Raw genomic sequence first — 26,243 nt, 5'->3', positions numbered from 1 at the left:
AGAGGACGCTGGTTCGATTCCAGCCTGGGGCACTGGAGGCCTTGGTGCCTTTTTCCTAGTGAATGACATTTATTTCAGTTTATAATTTATATAGTAGTATTTCTACTTGAAATAAAAACAAATTAAAATATTTTCTGAAAATAATTTAATTTGTTCTAAAGGCCAGCGCAAACCGGCGGAGCGCAGCGCAGATCACTGAGGAGGATTTACGCCGCGCAGCGCACATCGGCGATCCCCCGCGATACAGCGAGTGCCCGCCAGCCCGAGCGCTGGCGGCCGGCGCACCAGGGAGCACTTCGGCGCAGGCCGGGGGATGCCGCGGCATGCCGCAGCGTGTACTCTATCACAAGGGATTAGTGACTAGTGTGCACGAGTTCTCCCCCGTCGTCCCGGCGCTACTCCGGCGCACTCGGGACCTCGGCGCATGCCGGGGGATGCCGCGGCATGCCGGCGCCTACCGCCGCGGTATCCTCTAACGTGCTCCTCGATCCCGCGGAGTAACAATCCTCCGAGATGCTCCGAGGTCGGTCTCAAAGCATTTAAATTTATACCTGAAGGTAATTGAAATAGGGAAGAAAATACATTGATAATTTTAAAGTGATCTGCGCTGCGCTCCGCCGGTTTGCGCAGGCCTTAATACTTCTAGTAGTATTATTGTTTTTACTTTTTATTGTATATAGGTATTTGTGAGATATTTTGCCAGCCCCATGGTGAGGATAAGGTTATTGGTTGTCCTAATAAAGAGGTAGGTATCATATTTTTAACAAAATTTGATTGGCATGACAAAGGCAGTCTCAGACACTTGTTTCGTGACATGTATTTTTAAGTTTTGTAACTTTGTATGTTTTATTCACTATACAGGGTGGAAAATATTAATGGGCAAGTGCCTTAAAACATTAAGTTAGCTCATTTTACTTAAAGGAAACATTATTTTATTATTAATTAGAAACAAAACTGCTACCTATACAATACCTTTATCGATAGCTTGGATGATTCCGAAGGTTATTGTTAGAATGTTGAAATGACATCATTAGTATAAAAAATACATTGTTTGTTAGAATCATGATTACATCTTAATCTTAGCTGCAATTGGTATTATCTATACAGGGACAATGATCAATCTACAGCAGTGTTTTTCAACCTTTTTCATGACGTGCCCCCCCCCTTTAGTACATACAAAATGTTTCTCTTAGGTATAACTTTATGGCTGGTAAGGGCTTCTCAACCCCCTATGCCTATATTTAACCCATATTTTCTAAAGAAAAGAAACTTAAATGCCACTGAGTGAATTTAGTTACTACTACTACTCACTCAGTGGCATTTAAGTTTCTTTTCTTTAGAAAATATGGGTTAAATATAGGTTTAGTTAAGGGTGGTATTCTATTTCTACCTGTCCGATTTCTTTGTCCAATGCCATTGCCTCTCACTCTCTCATTAAAGCTAAATGTGAGACGCAATGGACAGGTGGAGTACCACCCTAAGCAGAAAATGTTATTCTCTGTTGCTATTTATTATCTCAAAAATAATATTAAATTAAATGAAAAATGTATCATGAATCATATACCTGTATGAAGCCTGCAGAACCCTAAAATGCCTATATAGTCATGAATTATTGAATTTTTTTTCAATTACATATTTGTTCGAAAACTGTGTTAATATAAGTTCTTCTTCTTCGTCGTTATCCTCACAGCTGAGGGTCGTGACCACCATAAGTAGCGCTATCTATAAGAAGTCTCCAGGCTGCTCTGTTCTGAGCCTGATGAAGTGCGGACTGTGTGCCACTATTAATTGCCTCCAGGAGAGGATCCGTCCAGCGAGTTGGAGCTCTGCCTCTACTTCTTGTTCCCTCGACCTTAATATAAGTAAATGCTATGTATACATAGTGTGTATTTGCATGAGTTGAAATTTATTTAGGACTGTTTCCATTAGATTCGTTTGGAGTATTAGCGTATAATATTAATCCCATTTACAGCTGTGTCACACTGATAAGAATTCTACATTAGTATGTATACAAACATCATAAAATGTACAGTCAGCTACATAGATAGATAACTGACCCTCCCTGCAATCTTCTACATAATATGCAGGGGACTCAACTATCTCTGCAGCTGATAGTTGTTGTTGTTGTCTGTCCTAGGGCACCCCGGAGGTGCATAGGGCCTCCACAAGATCCTTCCACGCCTTCCTGCCTTGAGCAACCGTCTTGGCCTCGTTCCAGCTCAGTCCTACGGCTGCCAGCTCGTTCTCTACGCTGCGCCTCCAGGTGTGTACAGGGCGTTTGCGGGCTCGCTTCCCGCCCTGAGGCCGCCACTCGAACGCGATACTGACGTTGTTCGTATCTCCTCTTCGCAGGGTATGACCGAACCATCTCCACTTCCGCAGCGCTACTTCTTGGACGATCGGAGGTTGTCGGCACATACTCCACAAATCCTCATTTCTTATAGTCTTCGGCCAGAATATACGGAGGATCGACCGGAGGGACTTATTGACAAACACTTGCAGCTGATAGTACCTATTATAAAAATTCAGTATTCCTCTGCCTTATTAGTAACTTTGACGACTGGTCTGGCCTAGTGGGTAGACCCTGCCTGTGAAGCCAATGGTCCTGGGTTTGAATCCCGGTAAGGACATTAATTTGTGTGATGAACACAAATATTTGTTCCCGAGTCATGGGTGTTTCCTATGTATGTAAGTATGTATTTATCTATATAAGTATGCATATCGTCGCCTAACACCCATAGTACAAGCTTTGCTTAGTTTGGGGCTAGGTTGATCTGCGTCATTTGTGTAAGATATCCCCTAACATTTATTTATTTAACTAAAGTACTAATTAAACGTGAACGTCAATCGCTATTGATAGTTAAGTGAACAAATTCGCCAGTACCTACATTAGGAAAGGTTAAATTATTAAGAACAGAACAATGACATTGTTTATCAAGTTTATAACATCTATTTGAGGACGAAATATTGACACAGGAAAATGTGACTTTACTAAGGTAAATAACAACACAAGCTTAGAGGAAAATTGTTTGATAAATACACAAATAATTGTGACGTGAGTACTTATACAGCTGTATGTTGACTCACAACAAAGCCTCACATCTATAGCCATTCTAACCTCAATTAAATTCCTTAGTAATCAAACTAGGTATTGTCATAAACTTACTAACTGTAGAATTTTAAATAATCTGTTATCTTGATTCAAAAGGATTTAGCATAATTACTTTGATGAAAAACATGAAATTCAAATAATTGTCAACACCGCTAGAGATTATCGACCCATGTGGCTAGTAAAAACGAATGTTTACTCCACATGCGCCTTGGAATCCATTTAAATACAAACCAGAATAGACGAAGCATTAGTATATTTACAAGGAGGAAATACCACTTGTACACGGATCGATTTCCAGTTTTTCGCTGTAACCGAAGCGTCAGTAGGAACAATGAAAACTTTTTTACCTTCGTTTTCGTGACTCCACGGTGCCGCTTTAGTTTCCCAGCCTAGAGTACAGTTATTCACAGCACTTATCATCACAATACTATATTATATTTTATTACTATTTCTACCATTAAAATAATAGTTGCTTTAATTTTAACAACAAAAAATACACAAGCAGGTTATTGCAAGCAAGGGTTCGGACATGACACAAAACAAACCAATCCAATCCAATAGAAAAAGAGAAGGAATAAAAACGCGACGCGCACGCGTTTAGCCAACCACGAACCTTTAAAAGTGCTCAGTCGGTAAAACAGACAACATTAACAGATGTCCATTGAATGCTTTTGTTGCGTTTAAATCGATACCGCTTTAATTTTCCAAAAGAAGGTAAAATGTATAAATTAGCATACATTTCGATGCAAAGGTAAATCCATTTTAGTGTTAAGTAAATAAAATACGTCAAAATGTTCAAAAAGTCGGCGTAATAATCACGTCTCTTTCAGAAATTTCAGAATAGTAAAGTATGTTTTGTTTATATTTACATCACTATTAGGTAAAGCAGATTTGTTGCTCTCAGCGCCATCTTTTGATTTTAATGAGACAGTGTCTTTGTTCTTGAATTGTTTGTGTATGTATAGAAGTTAAAGTTAAAGATCATAGATGTCGCCATACGAGAAACGTCTTATGATATTTAGCGCCATCTATTTGAAATATACTGTACCTTACAATCTGCAAGAAATGTATTGAGATTGTTCGGAACCTATGAACCGTTGTGATTTTCGGTAATGATAACAGATGGCGTAAAACTAAAAGTAATGGATATAAGAAAACAAACCTTCTAGATCAGTTTGCAACTGTTTGCAGTTTTGCAGTACAAGGGCGACCAAACGGCTTATTAAAGGTGTTGGCGACAAACCCGCCGCCGCATCAAATTAGCCACAGCAACTACGATGGCGTCCACCGTCACGTCACCGGACCGGTTAGCCGGCGACGGCACAGAATAAATAATAGTACTAGTTGGTACTAGGTACGGAAGATTCACTCTCTAACAAAACGCGTCTGTTACGATCAGCACAGATATGGCCGCTAGGTGGCGACAGCGCCACGCGCGGCTTATGGCAAACCCCAAAATTGGGGCCGAACGGATGTACTTTTAGCTACCTGTAGCAAAGCGACAAAATCGCGGAGTGAGCCACGCCTGGGGACGGGCCCGGGGGCCGGTCCGCGGGGGGACAGTCAGATCAGAAGCAAAAATAACGGCTCGCGAAAAGCACATATATATATCGCGTCACGTCAAAATAAATTAAGATTATTTTGTAATGTATTGCAATTAAATTAGTGTTACAGTCCGCTATCGTTTCATTCAGCAGTCTAGATCTCCTGGGTTCACTAAATACCTACTACGAACTAGGCACTAGACGCAACAAAAGGTTTAAAGTCCCTTTCGCCGTAAGAGACTAACAACCAAGTCCTAGGTTCTTGTTCTTCTCTCATTTTCACCGAGCGTAAGCGTGAGCGAGATGGATGTGCTTACCATTATGCAAAAAATCACGTTTGTTGTATGGGAGCCCCACTTAAATACATATTATTATTTATTTTATTTTGTTTTTAGTATTTGTTGTTATAGCGGAAACAGAAATACATCATCTATGAAACTTTCAACGGTTCGATGAACGATGAACCGATCACGGTTCATGAGATACGGCTTGGTGACAGACATACAGACAGACAGAGAGACGGACAGAGGAGTCTTAGTACCTAATAGGGTCCAGTTTTTACCCTTTGGGTACGGAACCCTAAAAAGTAATCGACGAGTTCCTTCAAAAATAAAATTGCGCATTTTTGGAAGCAAGTTTCATATTTTTAGCTTTTGTGCATAAATTGTTACAAATGTTTAAAATGCGTTTGACCTATGTTCGTGATTTTTTTCTATCGAGCGAAAGTCAAAAATCAAGATTCGTATGAGTCACTAGAGAAAGGCCTCAAGATTGCTAATTAAATTTTTGGCAACCGTGTGTTGTGATATGAAAAACCGGCCAAGTGCGAGTCGGACTCGCGTTTCTAGGGTTCCGTACATAAGTCCGACTCACGCTTGACTGCACATTTCTAATAGGTTTTTCTGTCATCTACAGGTAAAGAACTATTTTGTGTATTATTTTCAAAATTTTAGACCCAGTAGTTTCGGAGATAAAGGGGGGGGATGATAATTTTTTGGCTATTTTCTTAAATAACTCCGAACCTGTGTATTTTAAAATTATAAAAAAACATGTGCATCTTTGGGTCACTAATTTACATTATGTGTACCAAATTTCAACTTAATTGGTCCAGGAGTTTCCGAGAAAATAGGCTGTGACAGACGGACAGACAGACAGACGCACGAGTGATCCTATAAGGGTTCCTTTTTTCCTTTTGAGGTACGGAACCCTAAAAAGCCTAGAGTTCATTTTTTTTAGCATTAGAAAGAAGGTAAGCGATCTTGACATGTCTTTTTATTAAAAATCACCATTGAAAAATAAGTCACAGCAAATATGTTAGAATTATAAATCATACCTATACGTTATTTTACATTGTTTTGCTTTCATAAGTAATATAAATTAATTTTTAAAGCGTTTTCAATATTTTTTAATAAAAAGACACGTCAAGATTGTTTACTTCTTTCTAATGCTAAAAAAAAATGAACTATACGATGTTTCAAAAACTCTGCTGACTGAACCTACGCCACCTTATTACAATGGGAAAAGTGTGGTCACGATAGAAATATCCTCTAGCCCTTCATTTGTTTTTGTTGCTAGGATAGGCGTAGTTGCTCTACACTCCCTTCAGTACCTGTAATTACTTTCTGAACTTAATTAACTTTATATTTTTTAACAATTATTTTTATTTTTATTCAAAAGTGTTTTTTTTTTTAATTCATTTATTCATATAAACAATTACAATGATACATAAGGTGTATTCGGGTATTACCGAATGTCGGATAATTCCGAAATTCAGATGAAAATCACCTTTAATTCCATCATAATAAAAGTCTCTTTTCGGAATTATCCGACAGTTTTCGACATTCGGAATTACCCGAGTAAACCTTATATACAATAAATGCGCCAAACTGTACGTCTACCATCAGTTTTGACATTGATACATACGCTCACGTCTACGTAACTTACTTTCTATGCATCTCGTTCGTACTTGCATATTAGTGCAAGCGAGATGTACAGAAAGTGAATTACGTAGACGTGAGCGTTATGTCAATGTCAAAACTGATGGTAGAGGCACTGGAGTAACCAGTTTGTTGGCGCGCCGCCCTCAACTCTTACTTAATATTAAGGTAAATGTTTACAATCGTGACTTATATACTATTGTTAGTAGAAAACAAAGCATGCATTTTTTAACTATTTATATTGTTATTGATATTTTAATATGTACATGAATGTGGAATGATTTTATAATTTTCTAGGTAAGTATGTATTTGAAATTATTACTTTTAAAACATTTATTTACATACAATATATATACAGTGGTACTACTAAACGAAATTAATAACTAGCTTAAATCTAAAATAGGCCCTTGAGGCATTGTACCAAGGATGCTGGCGGCATTTCCTCGCTGTATCGCAATGCTGATACGTTGTGCGAGGTAGCCGCCAGCTCTTCGGTCACCAGTTACGTCAACCAGACGCTTCGCGATTTCTGCGAACAACTTATGCGCGCTGGGACCCCATGGACCTAGAGTTTCAACACCAAATGGTACAAAATGGTACTCTCTACCGAGGCTCTTATATTTGTTACATTACTTTTTAGGTAAGTATATTTCCAACATCTCCAGTTTTAACTTTCTTTTAAACGCTGCTTTTGTAATATTTTCATTTACAGACAGAAATCTAATGTTATTATATATCCGAGGAGTTATATAGTGTAATGTTCTTTCCCCATAGTAATTACAACATTGTGGTTCGAGATATTGTGCACGCCTGTCAGCTCTTAACAACTTATCGTTTAGCCGTCTAGGCATTTTATGGTCGTTGCACCCATATTGGTCTACGGCCACAAGATACCTAAACTTTTCTTGAACAGGGAGGACCCCACACTTCCCATATAGCTGATCGTAGTCACCTTTACACTTATTCTTTTCTTTTTTACCTACAAGCATTTTTAAAAACCTTATTTGTAATGATTTAATCTTGCTTATATAGGTAGGAAAGGTCCTCCCGTACACACTTAGACCGTAGGTTATTAATGATTCTACTAGCGCATGGTAAACTACAAACAGTGTTTTTTTGCTGACTACCTACGTTTTGAAGGTGGTAAAATTTCCCTATCAATATTCTAAGTTTATTACATAGATAGTAAATATGATTTTTCCAGCTAAAATTGACATCTACCGTTAGCCCAAGATATTTATACTCATTTACGGATTCCAGTCGAGTACAGGTACAGGCAGTTTTATCATTATGGAGGCAGCCGTAGGTATGACCAATAATTGATATTTGTGAACCTTTTTTTTGCGTGTACGGCGAGCACACGTGCATTATTTTCGTTTTGTTTATGTTTAAGATAATTCCGTTGTCATGTGACCACATTAGAATATTATCAAAATCGATTTGTATTTTTCTTTCGACTTCATGTAGATCCTTGTCTGCATATATCAGACATGTATCGTCAGCATACATGTATGTCTGGCAGTACTGTATGACATTACTAAGGCTGTTGACATGCATGATGTATCCAACCGGGCCATAGACTGACCCAGTCGGCACACCAGACGTCACGCACGCGAGCTCACCGGACACTCCGTTTACAACAGTCTGCAGGGTTCTGTCACTTAGGTAATTTTTAAAGAAGGTATTTACTGGGCCTTGGATTCCGCATTCAGACATCGACATCGTTGGCTCTGGTTCGCCTATTTTATCCATGTTTTTATTATTAATAAGCAACTATACTTACTACGTTTAGGCCATTCGGTTAGGTTAACTATAGATTAAAGCTGCAAGCGAGACCGTAATTTTATGAAGGTTAGGTAAGGTGGAATAAGACTATCACCGGGGCAAGACAAACACTTGTATGGAATCCTCATACTTTTTGTCTTGTCCCTGGCAAAATAAACTATGTTCGTCTTAACCCAGCTTACTTTATGTACTTATTTCTTCATTGTCTGATTTTATTTAACATTTAATTTACCGATCTATCCGAGGCTAAACTAGTTTCCCCAACGCTCGGGAACTTCGAACAGGACATAATATAAATATGTATTTTATAATATAAATATGTATTTTATAATATAAATATGTATTATATAAGTTTGTCTCGAATACTACTAATTCTGTTACTACTAGAGAGCTGGATATTAAAGGGATTTAATTTCATGCCAAGTTAACAGACAAGTAAATTTTTAAGGTCGAGCAAAAAAGTCGCCGTATATCCCAGACTAAATACGGATTAACCACTTCCGAAACATCTGTATCTAGGGATAGCTTTAGTTATACAGTCAACAACCCCATTGGACTTTGTGCTTACCTATAGTGTTTTTTTCTTTTTGTTCGTTGCTGTAAGTTTTTTTGGACAATAAATGACTTTTTATTTTATTAAATAATTTATTAAAACCGTTGAATTCCATACGAGTAGGTACGTACTTTTTTGCTTGGAATTTATTTTTTGCCTATGTATACACTGTTTTCTTAGAGAGACAGGTAGTACATAAGTGATGTCGCTAACGTAAACAAAAGATGTTTACAAATAAGATCAATGTGGCTAATTCGGCTAATAATAGTGAATTTCCCCCATTCCGTCCACTAGCGTTTTTCACGAACATCGAACAACATTGATAACTTCGTCGACAAAGCAGCGATTGCTCTTAGTTTCAGCAATCAAAAGCAATGGCTTTTTCCTACGATTGAAAATCAAAGAAATATACGCTCGTAGACGGAATAGTCCCTATGACGGAATTAGCCACATTGACCTTACATCTTTTTTTACGCAACGCTAACCGTCCTTGCACTACAATAGTACATTGTGTATTAAGGGCGGGAAATAAGAAATTACGAACGAGTGTCAATTTTAAGCCCGACGCGAAGCGAGGGCTTAAAATGTTCACGAGTTCGGAATTTCTTTACCGCCCGTGGCACACACAATGTTTTTCATCACACTTGTAAGGAAAAAAAGGAGAATTAATAAAAACAAACTTCTGTATAAAACACTTTTCCGCCCTAGGGCGAAAATTTCAATTTCCCGCCCGCAAGCCCTACGTGTAAATAAGTGTTTTTCATCACACTTGCTCGGAAAAGATTTTTTCCGCCCTAGGGCGAAAAATTCAATTTCCCGCCCGCAAGCCCTACGTGTAAATACATCTTTTCCGAGCAAGTGTGATGAAATAGTACATTGTGTATTAAGGGCGGGAAATAAGAAATTACGAACGAGTGTCAATTTTAAGCCCGACGCGAAGCGAGGGCTTAAAATGTTCACGAGTTCGGAATTTCTTTACCGCCCGTGGCACACACAATGTTTTTCATCACACTTGTAAGGAAAAAAAGGAGAATTAATAAAAACAAACTTCTGTATAAAACACTTTTCCGCCCTAGGGCGAAAATTTCAATTTCCCGCCCGCAAGCCCTACGTGTAAATAAGTGTTTTTCATCACACTTGCTCGGAAAAGATTTTTTCCGCCCTAGGGCGAAAAATTCAATTTCCCGCCCGCAAGCCCTACGTGTAAATACATCTTTTCCGAGCAAGTGTGATGAAAAAGTACAATACAATACAATACAATACAAATGCGTTTATTTCATTACTTTTTACATAACTCATAAGTCTTAACTTTTCATGCTAAACATAAACCTAAAGAAAAATAACCAGACGTAGGACGATCAGACTGCGCACACTCGCTCTCTGTAACGACGGTAGCACCGGTCCTTTTTAAATTACCTTCATTTTGTCGGCCAAGTCAAAGGGAACCCAAAGGGCCGAAGTGGCCCTATTAGGTCCACTTGCCTTTGTCAGGTCGCTGGGCGTGTCTTTCAGATAGGAATTGGGTCGACACATCAAAGCTCACCTTATGTATTGTAAATGCCAATTTTGTAACGTTGGAACCGGAAAGGAATTTTATTTATATGCTTTAAAGAATAGGTACTTCAGCTGAAAACGCTTCGCTGCATCTTGAGTTTGTATCCGTTTTTAAATTTTGGATTATACTTTGTGTGTGAGGTAGTTACTACCCAAAGATGCTAATTAAACTTGTTGTGTAAAACCGATTGAGTAAATAATGCATGAATTTTCTATGGCATCGCTTAGGCTTAACTTGAAAATGATTGCTACTGTGCTGTACTTATTTTTTAAATGTTCGAACAAAAAATACCGCATTTGGTGATATCAGAACTTTGGTTTGAGACATTATATAGGTACCTATGGGGTGATAAAATAATGCATCGCAACAGAAGCTATTCTAACGTATCATTTGAGTACACAACCATGAATTAACTGGTATAAATTTATAAATTACATAGTTATGTTTTTCTGTTGTATTGAGCTTTAGATAAAACCTAATAAGAATGTGATCATAGTTTAAGAGAACCACTGAAATCTTGTCTGAAGGCAGTGCCTTCGAATGACCTGAATCCGGGGGAGGCTGCGGCGGAGGGGATGGCGCGCGGGGGCGATCGATGGGTCGCCATGGCAACCGCGACGTCTGCCGAGGAGCCTGCGCTCTACTGTCCCTTTCTGTCTCGCCTTGATAATCATATCACATGGCCTGCATGAGCAGAGCGGCTTACATACCCAGCGGTTTTAAAGGAGTTTAAACTTTAAGAGAACGAGTTAAGGTTAGGATTCGCTTGGGACTAGTGAATTAAGTCGTCCTTTCAGAATTGTAAGTGCATCTTCGTGCGATATATTATAAGGAAGAAACTGTTTCTAGAACGAAGAAAGACAAACCGCCGTTGACGATTACACGAAAAGCGATCCTTTGTTTCAAAGAGTTAAAGTGCATTATTGCATGTGGTTTATTGGGATGTGTTTGTTGTAACTCTGTCTATGTGTGGCGACTGCGGTAACCAGTGGGTGGCTTAACAAGATATTTGGGGTTTGTTTGAGCTCTGTTAACATCTGGCCCCTTAATTTATAGGAAGGGTGAACTCTGCTTTACCGTTAAAGGTGTTGTAATTAATAATTTATTTCGTCCGTGATTACTTGCGGTGTTGTGAGGGGTTCAGAGCGTGTCTACAGAAATTCGCCGCAGCTTCCTGTCATTAGGGAGCTCGCTGCGCTTAAAACATTCAGTTCCTCTAGTAAACGTAAGAATAAAGCAAGTTGGGGCTTTATTAGGTTAGTATTTCTTGTCAAGCGGTTAATACTATGTATAGGTATCATTGTAAGTATGTTGGGGTAATTTGAAATCGGAGATAAGTTAAATTCTTCTGTAATTCCGATTCGCGTGTAGTCGGTATTTTGAGTGCTGGTAACATTGTTTCAACTGCCATTTACTTGTATTCTGTCTTTCAGTAGTCTATCTCCACTTGAAGTGCGAAGTCGTGTGCTTACATGGTTTTAGAAACTATATCAATCTTAACCCGCCACCATCATTTCAATCTTTTTCCCAGTCTGTTTTTTGTTGAAAAAATATGTTTACAACGTATTTTTTACCATTGCTACTATATTGGGTACTTAGGTACTTACCGCAGTGTAATCGATGGAATAGGAAAATCTGTTCTTTGAATTTTTTTAACACAAATCTTTGTATTTTCTTTATGGTAGTTTCAATACTTTTCATCACACTCGCTCAGTAAATGTGGAATTGCACGCAGGTTTAGCGGGAATTATAGAAAAAGCGTTCTCCCTAGGGAGTTATGAAGTTTCTAGTGCCATGATTAACAGTTTTTTGTCTTTATACTTAATTTTTGTATCGCAAGTGTGATGAAAAACAGTACAATGTGTAACTCGGGGCGTAATACATTGCAAACTCGAGTCTATAAATTGCTCCGGCAAGCCGTCGCGATTTAACTTACTCTCGTTTGCAATATTCAACTTACGCCCCATGTTGCACATTGTACTATAAATATATGCAACTTGTATGCAACACTGCTCATTAAAAATCATTCCATCTTAGGTACTTATGTGTCTTATGAAACGAAAAATAGTTATTTGTACAACAAGAGATCAAAGTTTGATATTTCTTCGAGTGCTTATTTTGAGTCCCGTGCAAGCGAAAGATTCTATAATATTAGTGTGCCGTGATTCACGAGCGTAGCGAGTGAATCTAATTTAGAATCTTGAGCGTAGTAAGGGATTCAAAAGCGCACGAGATGTAAATAACTTTGATCTCGTGTAGTACACAAAATTTTTCACCCTAAGCAGTGAGAACATACCTAGAGGGACAGAGATAATAGAACCCAGGTATATCGAACTTGTATTAGACCCCGCATGTTGAAATGACATTTGACTATAAAGGTCACTTGAATGTCATTTTGTCTCACTCAGTGAGCAAAATCGCATTTTGCTCACTGAGTGAGACACACTCCGTGAGCAAAATGCGATGCGAAATGACTCAGTGAGCAAAATCGCATTTTGCTCACTGTTTTTAAGAAGCAAAGTACCCTTGTTCGAGCTGCTGAGGTGAAAACAATTATGTAGATCCTTACCGACACTATTTGTTTCAACGTCTAACCCTGACATCGAAAAACATCCCTATAAAATTTTGAATATGTATGGCAAACAGGGCGTCCCCTGCCGCAGTGAACATTAATCACTCATAAAAAAGACACGACCAGCTCTCTATCTAACATCAACCTTATTGCCAACACCCACAATTTCCAACGTCTCCAAACGGAGACATTTCAGCCAAGATTTCTAAGGCTCCTGGCATTCACCGCGCCTACAGCCAAGAAAGCCCACGGCTACTTTAGGTATCAGTTTTATTCATGGTATTTAAGCTACGGGCGTGGGAGCTTGAAAAAAGTGGCTTCCATCGTAATGACCGTCGTGTGACTTGTGTGTCACGGCACACTAATATTTATGTAAATTGCAGTGAATATGATTAGTCCGTCGCCTCCCTCGCTGATAATCATATTTACGGCTTCCCCCCGGCCGACCCTCCAAGGAACTTTGGGTTCGAGCGGCTTGACTTGACCGTTTCAAATGTTTTCAGTGTTTGCTTTCATCGGGATATCGAAGGGCTGCGATCCTTCCGGGTTTGATTGGATTTTTCCTAGTTTAAGGCCCGCCCGCTGGCGTTTTAGTGGGTTACATTAAAAGCGTTCGGGTAAACAATCTATTTTTCGTAAGAATAAACATATTTTTTTAAGATGTTTGAGGATAAATGCAATTTCAACATTTAGGTGGATTAGATGATTGCAGCCCTAAATATCATGTTGATTTTAATCTATGATGAATTGACTGAATAGATTGATTAATTAAGTACAAGGGACTCTACTTCGGCATACGCTAGTAACGATGAGACGAGATGCAGCCCCTGATCTGATAATTAGCTTAGCTTTGATACTATATCAACGAATAAAATTGGCGAAGCCAACTACTTCAGATAAATTAAACAATTATTACTGCTATATCTATTTCATTCGGTTAGCCTACTGTGAAGTAGGTAGGTACCTAAATAAAACTTAGGTCACAGATTATATAACAGTTCTTACGAACTTAGGTGAAGTACCTATGACAAGAACACAATTATGCTTTGCCTTATTATTGAAGGTCTTTGGTTCTTCGTTAGTAGCTTTGATTGCGCCCAAATAGTAGTATAATATATAGGACAATTGCGCCTACCTATTAACCATGTCACAGACTACCGGACTGAAGTATTCCTGATAGGCCAGTCTATTCTTCAAGTAAATCGATACTAACATCTTACTTAATTCCATTGTGGCGGTAATCTATAGGTTTATCGGGGCACTGGCCCGAGCGTATCGAATGCTACCGCCCTCAGCATATTTGCCATAAGTACCTTTAAAAACTTAAACAATTCTTCACCTTATGTTACGTGGAAAAGGTATACAATTTAATGATTTTCCGATATAGTTATGCAGGCTTGGGCGATTGAACGGCGGGCTTATGTCCCATTGTTACATCTGACTATTGCTGCTTAGCATGTAGGTTATGTCTGGAATATGTAAGGGTTCAATTATTCAATTCAAATATACTTGTATGTATGTACATTTGAAGTACAGTCACCTGCAATAATATGTTACGCTTCGAAGGCCGCAAAAATATGTGACACGCTCTTATGACTCTACAAATAAGATCGTGTCAGATATTTTTGCGGCCTTCGTTGCGTAACATATTATTGCAGGTGACTGTACCTAAGTAAAGTGCAATACTGTGGTGGGTAATGTATTATAAAAGTTTTTGCTGCAGCGACATGCATAATATTCTCCCATTGAAAGGATTATCGGAATTAAGTATACAAAGAATGATGTATATCGATAAAAAATAGACACATGCGAAAGCTAGTAGTACAGTCACCTGCAATAATATGTTATTATTCAAAGGCCGCAAAAATATGTGACACGCGCTTATGGCTCTACAAATAAGATCGTGTCAGATATTTATGCGGCCTTCGAAGAGTAACATATTATTTATTGCAGGTGACTGTACCTACATATTATCTGACTGTTTGTCTGTTTCTTATCTTTTAGGTACTTACAGCTGAAATAACTTTGTATTGTTACAGCAGTTTTAATTAAGTGAAACGTACAAAACCTTTTAATTAATGATTACACGGATAAATTGTATACTGGTTTAATTTATTACCCGTATTGGATTTACACACTATATAATTTTTGACATCACAATAAATAACAAAATATCGGTATGTCAAATGTGTCGCTTAAATTCAAACTCGGGTAAATCCATTCGACCCTCTCAGCAAATCTCTACCCTATTACCTTTTCTTAATACCAAAATCGCATAATCTGACAGATGGATTTACCCGAGCTTGAATTTAAGCGACTCAAATATTACCACTAGGTACTTTTACCTCTATGTTAAGTGGTTAAAACCTTGTCATTATGTACTCTTTATTCTCTATGATTGACTGATTTGATGTCAAACAGGCGTAAACGCTGTCAAAAATTTTGTGGCTCGTACTAATGTCAAGATACTACAACCAAACCACTGTAATGTTGTAATCCTGAACAGACGTGGACTGAAAAGAAAACATTTAGGAAATATGGTACCTGTTTATTGTTGGCATTTGATACTATTCAACGAAATAACTCAAAAATTTCAGGATAATTGCCTGCGCTTTCTGTAGCGTTTTCAATACGACCGTGTCAAGCTGTCTTGTACTACGTAAGTCAATGACGTAAGTACATATATGTAGATATTTATATGTATAATAAGAATTTTAAAAAGCGATAGTGTCCAGACAAAGACTGCTCTGGGCTGATTGATGGGCAAATTGACGAAGACTGAGGACAGCATTTTCCTCTTCATGTAAGTTAATAGGTAAAGTGTGTGTATTTAAGGTGCAGGAGGATAATTTCCACTGCGGGCAAATTTCAACTAATCGACATAAATATCTTCCATGTTTTACATTATTAACTAGAGTGCCATATATGTCTGGTTCTCGCACTCTAGTTAATATGGAAGATATTTTCGATTAGTTGAAATTTCCCCGCAGTCAAAATTGTCCCGTGCACCTTTTAGTTACTATTATATTTTAAATGTATGTACAATGTTTCTTATTTCAGTAAAACCCTCTCTTATATGAAAAGCGGCAGGATTGGGTTTAGGGCAGATACCTGAAAATAAAGGACACAAAATCTTTTCTGTAACTGCGAAAATGTATTTCACAGGTAAGTACGTAATATATTTCACTAATTAAATAAGCTATGTCCCTATTATATTAACGTTCTTATCATAGCCAAGTTTTTTGACAATTTGTTCAGATAATTTTCGAGGCCACATTTGCTATGAAATTAAAAGGTCCGTGTCATTGATATAGAATAAGAACTGGATACCCAATCAGCCGCAAAAAATGGCCCCGCAAAAGTAACGTTAAAACAGATCACGCGTTACTTTTTCGTTTAGTCTTGTATGGACCGCTCAAATGTGAAGTTGTCAACAATGTCGTTAAAATATGCAAAAATAACAATGATAAAACAAGGAAAAAGCATGGAATGTATTTCTTTCGGTTAGTGCTTTGGATAGCATTACATAATTTATGTAATCTGGTGGTAATTTCATGGTTTTGAATAAATTATTTTGTTAGTACCAAAGAAGGGATGTGAAGGAACAAAAATCTAATGAGTCGATGTGAGGTTAATACTTTTTTATTTTTATATGGAATTCGTAACATATAATATTATGTTTAAATTCAAGATTTCCAAGAAAACCTATGCGACGTGCAGAGTGGACTGCTATTATAGCAAGAGATAGGGGTGATGCAGTTTTAAACAAAGGCAAAACGGCACTTGTGTGTTCAGCCCATTTCCTTGTTTCCGACATATACACGACCAATAAGGTCATCGACTAACTGTAAATGCTAAACCTGTCTGAACACAGTGACAACCACAGGATTTTTTGATAAAGACCATAACCAATCAGTACCAGTAGCGACCTAAATGTCCCCGTGCACTATATTGCAAAGAACTAAAGCGCGAAGAGTATTATGTAGATCTAAAATACACAGTTATTTAATAAGTTGAATTTATTTCAAGGAAAATAGTATTTAAAGACGAATGCTTACTTATTAAAAATAAATTTGTTTTATGATAACTTACAAGGGTTGTTACCATGAATTAATTTTATTTGAACTCCCGATCAAATTAAATCTGTTTCATTTATTACTTTGATTTTTCTGTACAGTAATACCTATTAAAATGTACCAAAGGGACTCTATTCGTTCATTATTCTCGTTTGACGTTGTTTGACGTAAATACAATGGTGACGTTACGTTTAGTGCCATCGGACTTAAAAGTTTTAACAGTGTTGGTACTAATGTTTACAAATTTGACACTTAATGCTTACGACAGTAAGTTCTTTTCCGTACAAAATATTTATCTTGACTCAAAATTTACGTAAGCGTTTTTATCATCAATGCAAATTTTCCGCTAATGTCATTCTGACCCACATTTTGTTGACGTTTTTGTTCCGCTCTGTGTGTCTATTTCTAATATTAAGTCAGTGGTCCGTGTACATTAAAGGACCTGGCAGACTTACGTCATTGTGATGAAGGGGCTCTATACAGGCGTTATCGGGTGGCGTGCGCCTCCAGGGTATTGACCCGCGATTAAGGCCAGTGAACATAGAACGCTGGAGTTAGATGATGAATACCTCCTTGATTGTGACAGGCTGTGAAGATACTTAGTAAAATACCATCAAAATTCATATTTTGGACAATTATATACCTAATAGTTAGATAGTAATAGCACGATGCTTGGTTGTCAGTCGATGATATGCCGACATTGGTTAAGTTTGGCCTTATTGACTGAGCATGAGCGAGGTCGTAACGAGAGCGAAGCATATTTGTTTTAAGCTTGGGCAAAAATGCTTTCGTATAAAAGACTGTTCTCCTCTATAGTTCGCATTTCTGAACCGGTTCACGTGCAATTTTCTGGGCAGTTTTGATCATTTCTTTTTGTCAATACATAACAATTTGTAATTGTCATTATGGCAGAGCCATGGGGGTTACCAAGGTCTACAGCTCACCGGGTAATTACTTAGGCCCATCGTAGGTTATTAATCTAATAAACAGCTAGTCTAATCACAGTAACAAGACGTAGAATAAACCAAAACATATTAGCTTTTATTTAAAATGCAGCAATAACAAAACCGAAGTGATCACATAAGTGTTCCGTGAACAAAGTTTTGTACGGAACACTAAAAATTACTTTTCACCTCAGCAGCTCGAACAAGGGTACTTTGCTTCTTAAAAACAGTGAGCAAAATGCGATTTTGCTCACTAAGTCATTTTGTCTCACTCAGTGAGCAAAATCGCATTTTGCTCACTGAGTGAGACAAAATGTCATTCAAGTGACCTTTATAGTCAAATGTCATTTCAACATGCGGGGTCTAATACAAGTTCGATATATGTACTTGGGTTCTATTATCTCTGTCCCTCTAGGTATGTTCTCACTGCTTAGGGTGAAAAATTTTGGGTACTACACGAAATCAAAGTTATTTACATCTCGTGCGCTTTTGAATCCCTTACTAGGTACGCTCAAGATTCTAAATTAGATTCTTTCGCTTGCACGGGACTCAAAATAAACACTCGAAGAAATATCAAACTTTGATCTCTTGTTGTACAAATAACTATTCCCCCATTTGAAATAGTCAACCTAAATAAGTCAAAGTATTGCCGACATGTTCCAAATTCAATGTTACTAAGGTTTCTTCCAGTGGAAAAGTTAATAGAACTTCTAGAACACTTTTGACCGCCTTCGATCTAACCTGGTTAAGAAATTACAATCTCTGTCGCTAGTTAGCAAAGTTTGTTTAATTATTTCAAACTTAAATTTGCCCTCAATAAAAAAATATTGAAGGCAATAAACAATCTTTAAAATAAATGGCAATCTATAAATATTTCAATTTGGTAGTGTTTCAGTAGATTCTTGTTGTTTTAAAAGCAAAAACATTAGGTACCTAGGTTACCTAAGTAAGAAAAAAACCTAAATAAATTCACGAAGGTAGATCTAATGTTCAAGTTTTATTGCTAAATGAAATTAATAGCTGTATGAAATCTTGTTTTTGAAACCTGAGTAAGAAATGTATTCACTAACATAGTCTAGTTTTTCTCTAAAATATTATAGGTCTTTTTATAGTACCTCTATCTAATTTAATAGGTATTTATTTGTTAGGTAAATGATACAAATAAATGAAGAAACTTTTATCTTAGTCCTTTATTTAATCTATAGGTGTAAATTGGCCATGTAGAGCCTGCGAATAATAACCTGAAAATATCATGAAACAAATTGATAGGTGTTTGTAGTAATTTTATTGTATTCGTAACCAAAGGATAGTCAGCAAAAAAATATTTCTATAAACAAACTTAAATATGAAACCGCCGTGCTTCTGCTAGGGTTATAAAAAGGTTGCAGTAGAGCCTACAAAAAGTGGTAAGGCTGCATGGGCACCATAGCGCGCCATGGCGTCACAAGACGGCCGGCTGACAGTTGTCGAGTGGCCGCCAGACAGCGAGCCGGTCACTATCGTTTCCCGCGTGGAAATCGCTTTCCCGCGCCCGCGACCGCACGTGAACGCAGTGTCCCGCCGGCCGCTCGCGTGACACCACGCCACTCCCTGGACGTACGTCCCAGACGCCCGCCCGGGTCACACTGTCTCCTAAAACACGCGTTTCATTTTTAAATGAACTTTTTAAAATTAGAGTGAAAAATGCGTTCCAAGGCGGTCGCGAGGAGGCTGCATTCGCAAGGTATGAAATTCTATTTTTAAAAAATTATTTCAGTTCTACGAAGGTCTACGAGTGCTACGAGGATGCGCAGTAGGTATAAGATAAGAGGTATGTGATGCGCTCGCCGCGCTTCGCTATTGGTCGGCGCCGCCCCCGTCAGACAAGATAGCGAGGGACATCCTCCGCTCGCTGCCAGTGAACACTCGACCGTAGCTCGACGCCTCAAAGTTTATTTCAGTTTGCTTAATGTCAGGAGGGATGTCCCCTCCGTTGTCAGTTGTCATTGGATGCGCGTTGAGGATTTTCATTATTTATTTTCATTATGTACTGTACGGAAACGTGACGCTCTTTTGTTTACGTTTGGCTTCCAGCTTTGATGCGGTAAGTTTTCTTTCGATACAATTGAATTTGTTTTATTATATTTTGAAGCTCAAAAGGTAATTCTGATTCACTACCTCGTGCCAAGGAAGTTTGAGTGCCAACTTTAGACAGAAACGAAAAACGTAAACTTTGTTCAAACATCGTAACTTCAACAGCAGCTGGTGTAGAGCGGCGCGAGGGCGGGCCGTGGGCCTTATTGCGGGGCGATAGGGTTCACATTGGCAATGAAACATTGTTATCAGTAGGTAGACAGCTATTTCCCAAACATCGGTTGCACAACGGTTTGCAGAAGCAATCGTCAGTTTTTACGATGCGGTTTATGGCGGGTGACGTACACGCTGTACATGGTCATTCTTGTTTGGTATATTCTAGTTTCAGGAAAATTTACGGTATCTAGGTACAGTCAGCATCTATAGTAGCGGGTTAATCAATGCGTCTAATATACCTATGCCATCACCTCGACAACTTTTCCAATTAGAGTTATATCTCGACAGTTTGCGTATGTAAGATATATGCTACAGTCTAATAAAATTGTTCTACATGGAGAGTATTGTATTGTGGACCTTACGAGGTAATGAAGTGATATAGGTTATCATGTACCTACCTTTATCATGTTACGCCAGCAAAACATATTTGGCCACACATACGCTTTGCTATTAAGAAATATGGTAAATAAAAGTAATGCAACACGATAAAAAAACCGCGAATACTTATCATTATTTTATCTTAGCACTTGTTTCATCGAAAATGCTACGCTTGATAGGTATTTTTGCGTATTATAATATTTATAATTATTTGGTAAAATTATATACACTAGCCTCTGCCCGCGACATCGTCCGCGTAGATGTTGTCAAACTGCTCCCCCTGTCTCCATCAACTCTCGTACTAAATAATGACCCTTATAACACCCCCCAGGCGGTTAAGTTCGAGATAAAAATGTTCTATATACTCAAGGCTATAATATAAACAATTTGAATTCAAACTTTCATTGAAATCCGTTAACTTGTTATCGCGTTATGGAGGAACCTACATCAAAATGTCTAAATACCCAAACATACAAACTATTACCTTTATAATAACTTAAGTTGCGTTACATATTTTTCCATTTGTATTATTTACCTTCAGTGCAAAACATTTCACATTGTTTATACGGTACGAAGGTAGATCTGTCTCTTATCTTATCTCTCTCATGTTATCGCGTGTGATTAAACTGTAACATAATGCATTTCACAACGGCGACCATCTCGACTCTTATTATAATGATGTTAAAGTCTAAATTCGGTAAATCTAATTACCTTGGTTAGATGCAACATCTATTCATACTTATAGTTGCTTTGGATAATTTGAATCGCTAGTGCCAGCTTTTTTATAAGGCATATAATACTACTTCACCGAACGAGCGCCCAGCGTGAGCGAAGTGTCTTTTCAACGTGGGCGAAAATGCTTTCGTATTTCAGTCCCTCACCTAACCAGGGGGCCTAGCTAAGTTCACAATCGTACAGACAAACGCTAAACGAAAAGGAAAAATGTATCTGGTTGACAATTGCTACGAAAAGTCACTTGACATTGTAGTGTAGTAAATAAAGGTAGTGGACCCCGCAGTAATTCCTCAGCCAGAAAAAACTTTACCATATGATAAAGTATCAAAAAATAAAAAGTATTGTATAAATATCCAAAGAATAATAATAATAGTATTTAAGTAAATACCTAAAGTCTTAAATCGTTAATATCTTTTTACGGAAAAATGCTCCGTTCAAACTTTCGTCTTCACCGGACATATTCATGTAACGTATTGCAACAATATATGAAATATAAAAAAAAATATCGCAGCAGAAATACCAATAACTTATTTGGTCAAAAAATTTTGGACGGAGGAATTACTCGGTTAAATATATAAACAGATTTGTATTTTTACGTATACATACCTAACTTAGGAGTGTTTTTAGGGTTCCGTACCTCAAAAGGAAAAAACGGAACCCTTATAGGATCACTCGTGCGTCTGTCTGTCTGTTTGTCACAGCCTATTTTCTCGGAAACTACTGGACCAATTAAGTTGAAATTTGGTACACATACAGTAGAATCCGCTTATAATGACATCGAAGGGAAGTGACAAACACGTCATACTAAGCGGATGTCATATAAAGCATAGTGTATTAACTTCTTATTTTTGTTACTTTTTCCAAATTAATCTCAAATTCCTTTGCGAGAGATGAGTTTTATTAACCGTGTACCAATCATCCCGAGAATCAAAACTAAAACAACTTATACAACACGCACGCATCAAACGTTTCGCAATGAAAGACGTGGGGACGGCCACGAAAACCAGCGAATCGTCAGTATAACCGGACATAATTCCATAAAAATAGGATTTATAGGTCATAGTAAGCAATTTGTCACTATAAGCGAAGTCATCTTATCCGACTTTGTTACAAAGAATTTTATATGAAAACCAAACTTCGCACAGTAATTGCGTCATAGTAAGCGGTTGGTCAGTATATGCGGAGTCATAATAAACGGATTCTACTGTATGTAAATTAGTAACCCAAAGATGAACATATTTTTTTATAATTTAAAATATATAGGTTCGAAGTTATTTAAGAAAATACAAATAGCCAGAAAATGACCATTCCCCCCTGTATCTCCGGAACTACTGGGTCTAAAATTTTGAAAAAAATACACAAAATAGTTCTTTACCTATAGATGACAGGAAAACCTATAAGAAATGTGCAGTCAAGCGTGAGCCGGAATTATGTACGGAACCCTAGAAACGCGAGTCAGACTCTCACTTGGCCGGTTTTTTTTTGATATTTATATGTTAGTTTCGGCTCATACTATACAATAACCAAGCAAAATTTCATCGACTGAGAAATTAATGCATAGATCTCCATACAACAACTTGCTTCCTTTCCTGCACTAATTGTTCTTACTTGTTTTGCCGACAAAATGTTCACCGAATATTTAGTTCCAATATTTTGATTTTGGGGCTGCTTTGTATAATCGACAATACGTTTCAGTTTTTCTCACTTTTTTTGAAAAACAGTTCATCGAAAATGTATTTGACCTTACATTCTTTTCATTAAGTTTTTTATTGGCAAAAGTACAAGACATTGCAGTTCATTTGTTCGATGTACTTATTGTCATCATATATATACGTAGGTAAATAATTTATAGTGTCCGACCGAAACATGTTTTTTTGCCGAAACCGAAACCGAAACCGAATGTTCGGCTTTGGTTCTAGTTTCGGCCGAAACCGAAACCGAAACCGAAACTTTTGTAGACTTGTTAAAATCGTTGAAAAAATTTCATAAAACCGCTTTTACACTCATATTATGGGGTTGTCAACACCCAATGTCCTTGAAATTGATGATACTTAAGCAGTTTTTTAAGAAAATTACTAGAGTTAGACCAAGATAATTCTGCAACGATTTTGATAACACACGCAGTGCAAGTGTTATTTTAAACAACAAAACTTCTATGTAATTATGACGTATAAATAACATTTGCACCAGTTACACTGCGTATGCTAACATGTAGATACAGGGTCAACCAAGAATGAACCAAAAACGCGAGCGTAGCTAGCGCGAAATTTTTTGTTGACAATATTGAAAGGCCGGGTACCGATCTTAACCTGGGCCTAAAAGTCCGAAGTGCGTCAGTGAGGCGAATTTTCATGCGAAGTCAAAGCCGTGTTTCAGGCTTCAGGATAAGTAGTTGAGCACAGACTCCAACCAATGTCCATTGTATTAAAAAGCGAGACCGCAGGCCGAGCATGGCCCAGCGAGGCCAAAGGCTAAGCTGAAGTAGAGGACATGTGGAACACAAAAAAATGGTAAATCGAGGTAAAAAGTGAGGCTAAGGTCGAGCACTCGTATGAAAAACTGTACTGGGACACTTTTAAGGGTTTTTTCTTCGTTTTAATCAATAGTCGGCTGTTCAGCCTCGCAAAATATTAACTATTGAGAAAATCAACTTCGCGGCACTAGTTGAGCGTAGCCTACTTATTGCCCAACTTTTGGTCTTTGTCTGATTTGAAGTACCATTTCGTAAGTTTCGGCCCGGCCGAAAGGTTCGGCCGTTTTTTGGCCGAAACCGAAACTACAGCCGAAACATGATTTTTTGGCCGAAACTGGCCGAAACCGAAACCGAAACCGAACCTTCGGTCGGACACTAATAATTTATGAGTAAAAATAAATAAAATTTAAATCGAATTGATTACGTAACTACACCATACTAGATAACGATGCACGCAGCCTCTTATCTACACTTTAAATGTTTAATTAGATATTTGGGTGAATAAAACAGGAAAATGTTGCTAGTTACTAGGTACATGTAGGTACTTAATAATCAAAAGTTGAAACAGAGCAAGCGTTTTTAGAAACAGTTTAGATAAAAAAATATTTTTAGTCAAAGTAGGTAGGTACTTACTGATACTGGTTAAATGCTACCTTAGTAACTAAACTTAATTTGGAATTAAATGGGTCAAACAGATCACTGTGTTATGTCTTTCCTGTAGACATACACAAGAGTTAAGGGCTATAAAGGTTAATTTTCTTATTTAACCCTTATCCACGTGAAAAGGTCCTCCTTTTATTTAGAGAACCATGATAAAATCATTGCTTACATGCCCACAAGCTGTTAACTATTGCCCACAGGAGAGAAAAATGTACTGTTCGCGATAACACCCTAGTTTTCTCTCATGTGGGCAATAGTTAACAGCTTGTGGGCATGTAAGTAATGATTTTATCATAGTTCTTTAAATAAAAGGAGGATCTTTTCACGTGGATAAGGGTTAAATAAGAAAATTAACCTTTATAGCCCTTAACTCTTGTGTATGTCTACAGGAAAGACATAACACAGTGATCTGTTTGACCCAAATAACTGATAGTGATAATAAGCCCTCTCGCGCATGAGAGGAGGCCTGTGCCCAGCAGTGGGACGTATATAGGCTGAAATGATGATGATGATGATGATAATAAACTAAAAAACTTCCCACTCTTAGTTCACTTCCAGAAATATGTTCGCATGTTAAGAATTTTTGCTCCTAACTAAAAGTCAAACGTAAGGGCTATATGGTTAATATAGTCATACATGAAAATGTGTAGATATATTTTTCATAATGTCGATATCCAGAGAGGAAAATGGGGACTACGTTTGTACGGACAAGCAAGCGTCCACTTACGGGCATTGTCCAGAAGCTAAAGTCACATACCTATTACACCATGCAGGGTGCCGCGCGTTAAGTAGGTACGGATCAAAAGAAGGCCTATAAAAGAGGACCTTAAAAGTTACCTATTTGACCACACATGTGTTCAGACTGCAGGGGCGTATTTACCCTAGGGCCATCCGGGCCATGGCCCGGGGCGCCAACCCTGGCGGATTGCATTTTCTGGGGTGGCGAAACGTATTGACCCGGGGCGCCAAATTTCAAAATACGCCCCTGGTTCAGAGAAGATACATATTACAGTTTATTAACCGTTGCGGAGATTGTTTGATTTTGTGTATTAGGTGAACCGTGCTAGCCAAACTTTGTAACTTGATTATTTCAAAAAGTATGAATGTGGAAAGGTAAAAAGAAGAAGAAACCCTAATCAAATAATGGTCAGGAGACCGAAATGTGCTATATATTAACGAGATATCACTGAAAACTGTTTTAATGGCTATCAATGTAGGTACATACCTCATTTTCGCTGAACATGGGGTTTAAATTGGTAGCATTAAAGTTTAGCCTTACTTTAAATCCGTACTGAAAGTGAGACCTTGTATACTATAGGCATATGTGTATACCAACAGGTAATGTTTGTATCTACTAATTGTCACCATCATAACCACTTTTATATTGATTAAACGGGCAGGTATATGAAATTTTACGATTCGGTCAATATTAATAAAAGGTTGTGTCGGTACGGGTCGTTAATATCTTGCCACATTTAATGGCTCCATAACCCTGGCGACTCTTCGGCCTGACGGGAAATTCGACCCCATCTTTTACGACTTTCGCGTCCAACAGAATTTGAAACCGTCGATGCCCTTTCATCAATAGATACGGAATAGATAATATTTTTAGTAAAGTCTTGTAAGTCCT

The 26,243-nt window shown here is 37.9% G+C and overlaps 2 protein-coding genes across 4 annotated transcripts in view; one reads left to right on the top strand and one right to left on the bottom strand.

Annotated features, from left to right (window-relative positions):
• The window catches only part of LOC134797648 (protein gustavus), a 79,444-nt gene extending 75,710 nt beyond the window's left edge, over positions 1 to 3,734 (bottom strand). Inside the window, exon 1 of the mRNA XM_063769989.1 lies at positions 3,460 to 3,734. The gene's annotated coding sequence lies outside the window, so the exon portion shown is untranslated. The remainder of the gene's footprint in view (positions 1 to 3,459) is intronic.
• Positions 3,735 to 19,452: 15,718 nt separating this feature from the next.
• The window catches only part of LOC134797646 (histone-lysine N-methyltransferase PRDM16-like), a 137,633-nt gene continuing 130,842 nt past the window's right edge, over positions 19,453 to 26,243 (top strand). For all 3 annotated transcript variants that reach the window (XM_063769982.1, XM_063769983.1, XM_063769981.1), the window contains exon 1: positions 19,453 to 19,801. In XM_063769982.1, coding sequence (XP_063626052.1) covers positions 19,762 to 19,801 — 40 coding nt within the window. In that variant the 5' untranslated portion in view covers positions 19,453 to 19,761. The remainder of the gene's footprint in view (positions 19,802 to 26,243) is intronic.

The sequence above is a fragment of the Cydia splendana genome, chromosome 15, assembly GCF_910591565.1.
Source record: "Cydia splendana chromosome 15, ilCydSple1.2, whole genome shotgun sequence".
In the NCBI taxonomy this organism is placed as follows: domain Eukaryota; kingdom Metazoa; phylum Arthropoda; class Insecta; order Lepidoptera; family Tortricidae; genus Cydia; species Cydia splendana.
This window is presented reverse-complemented; position numbering and strand designations above follow the sequence as displayed.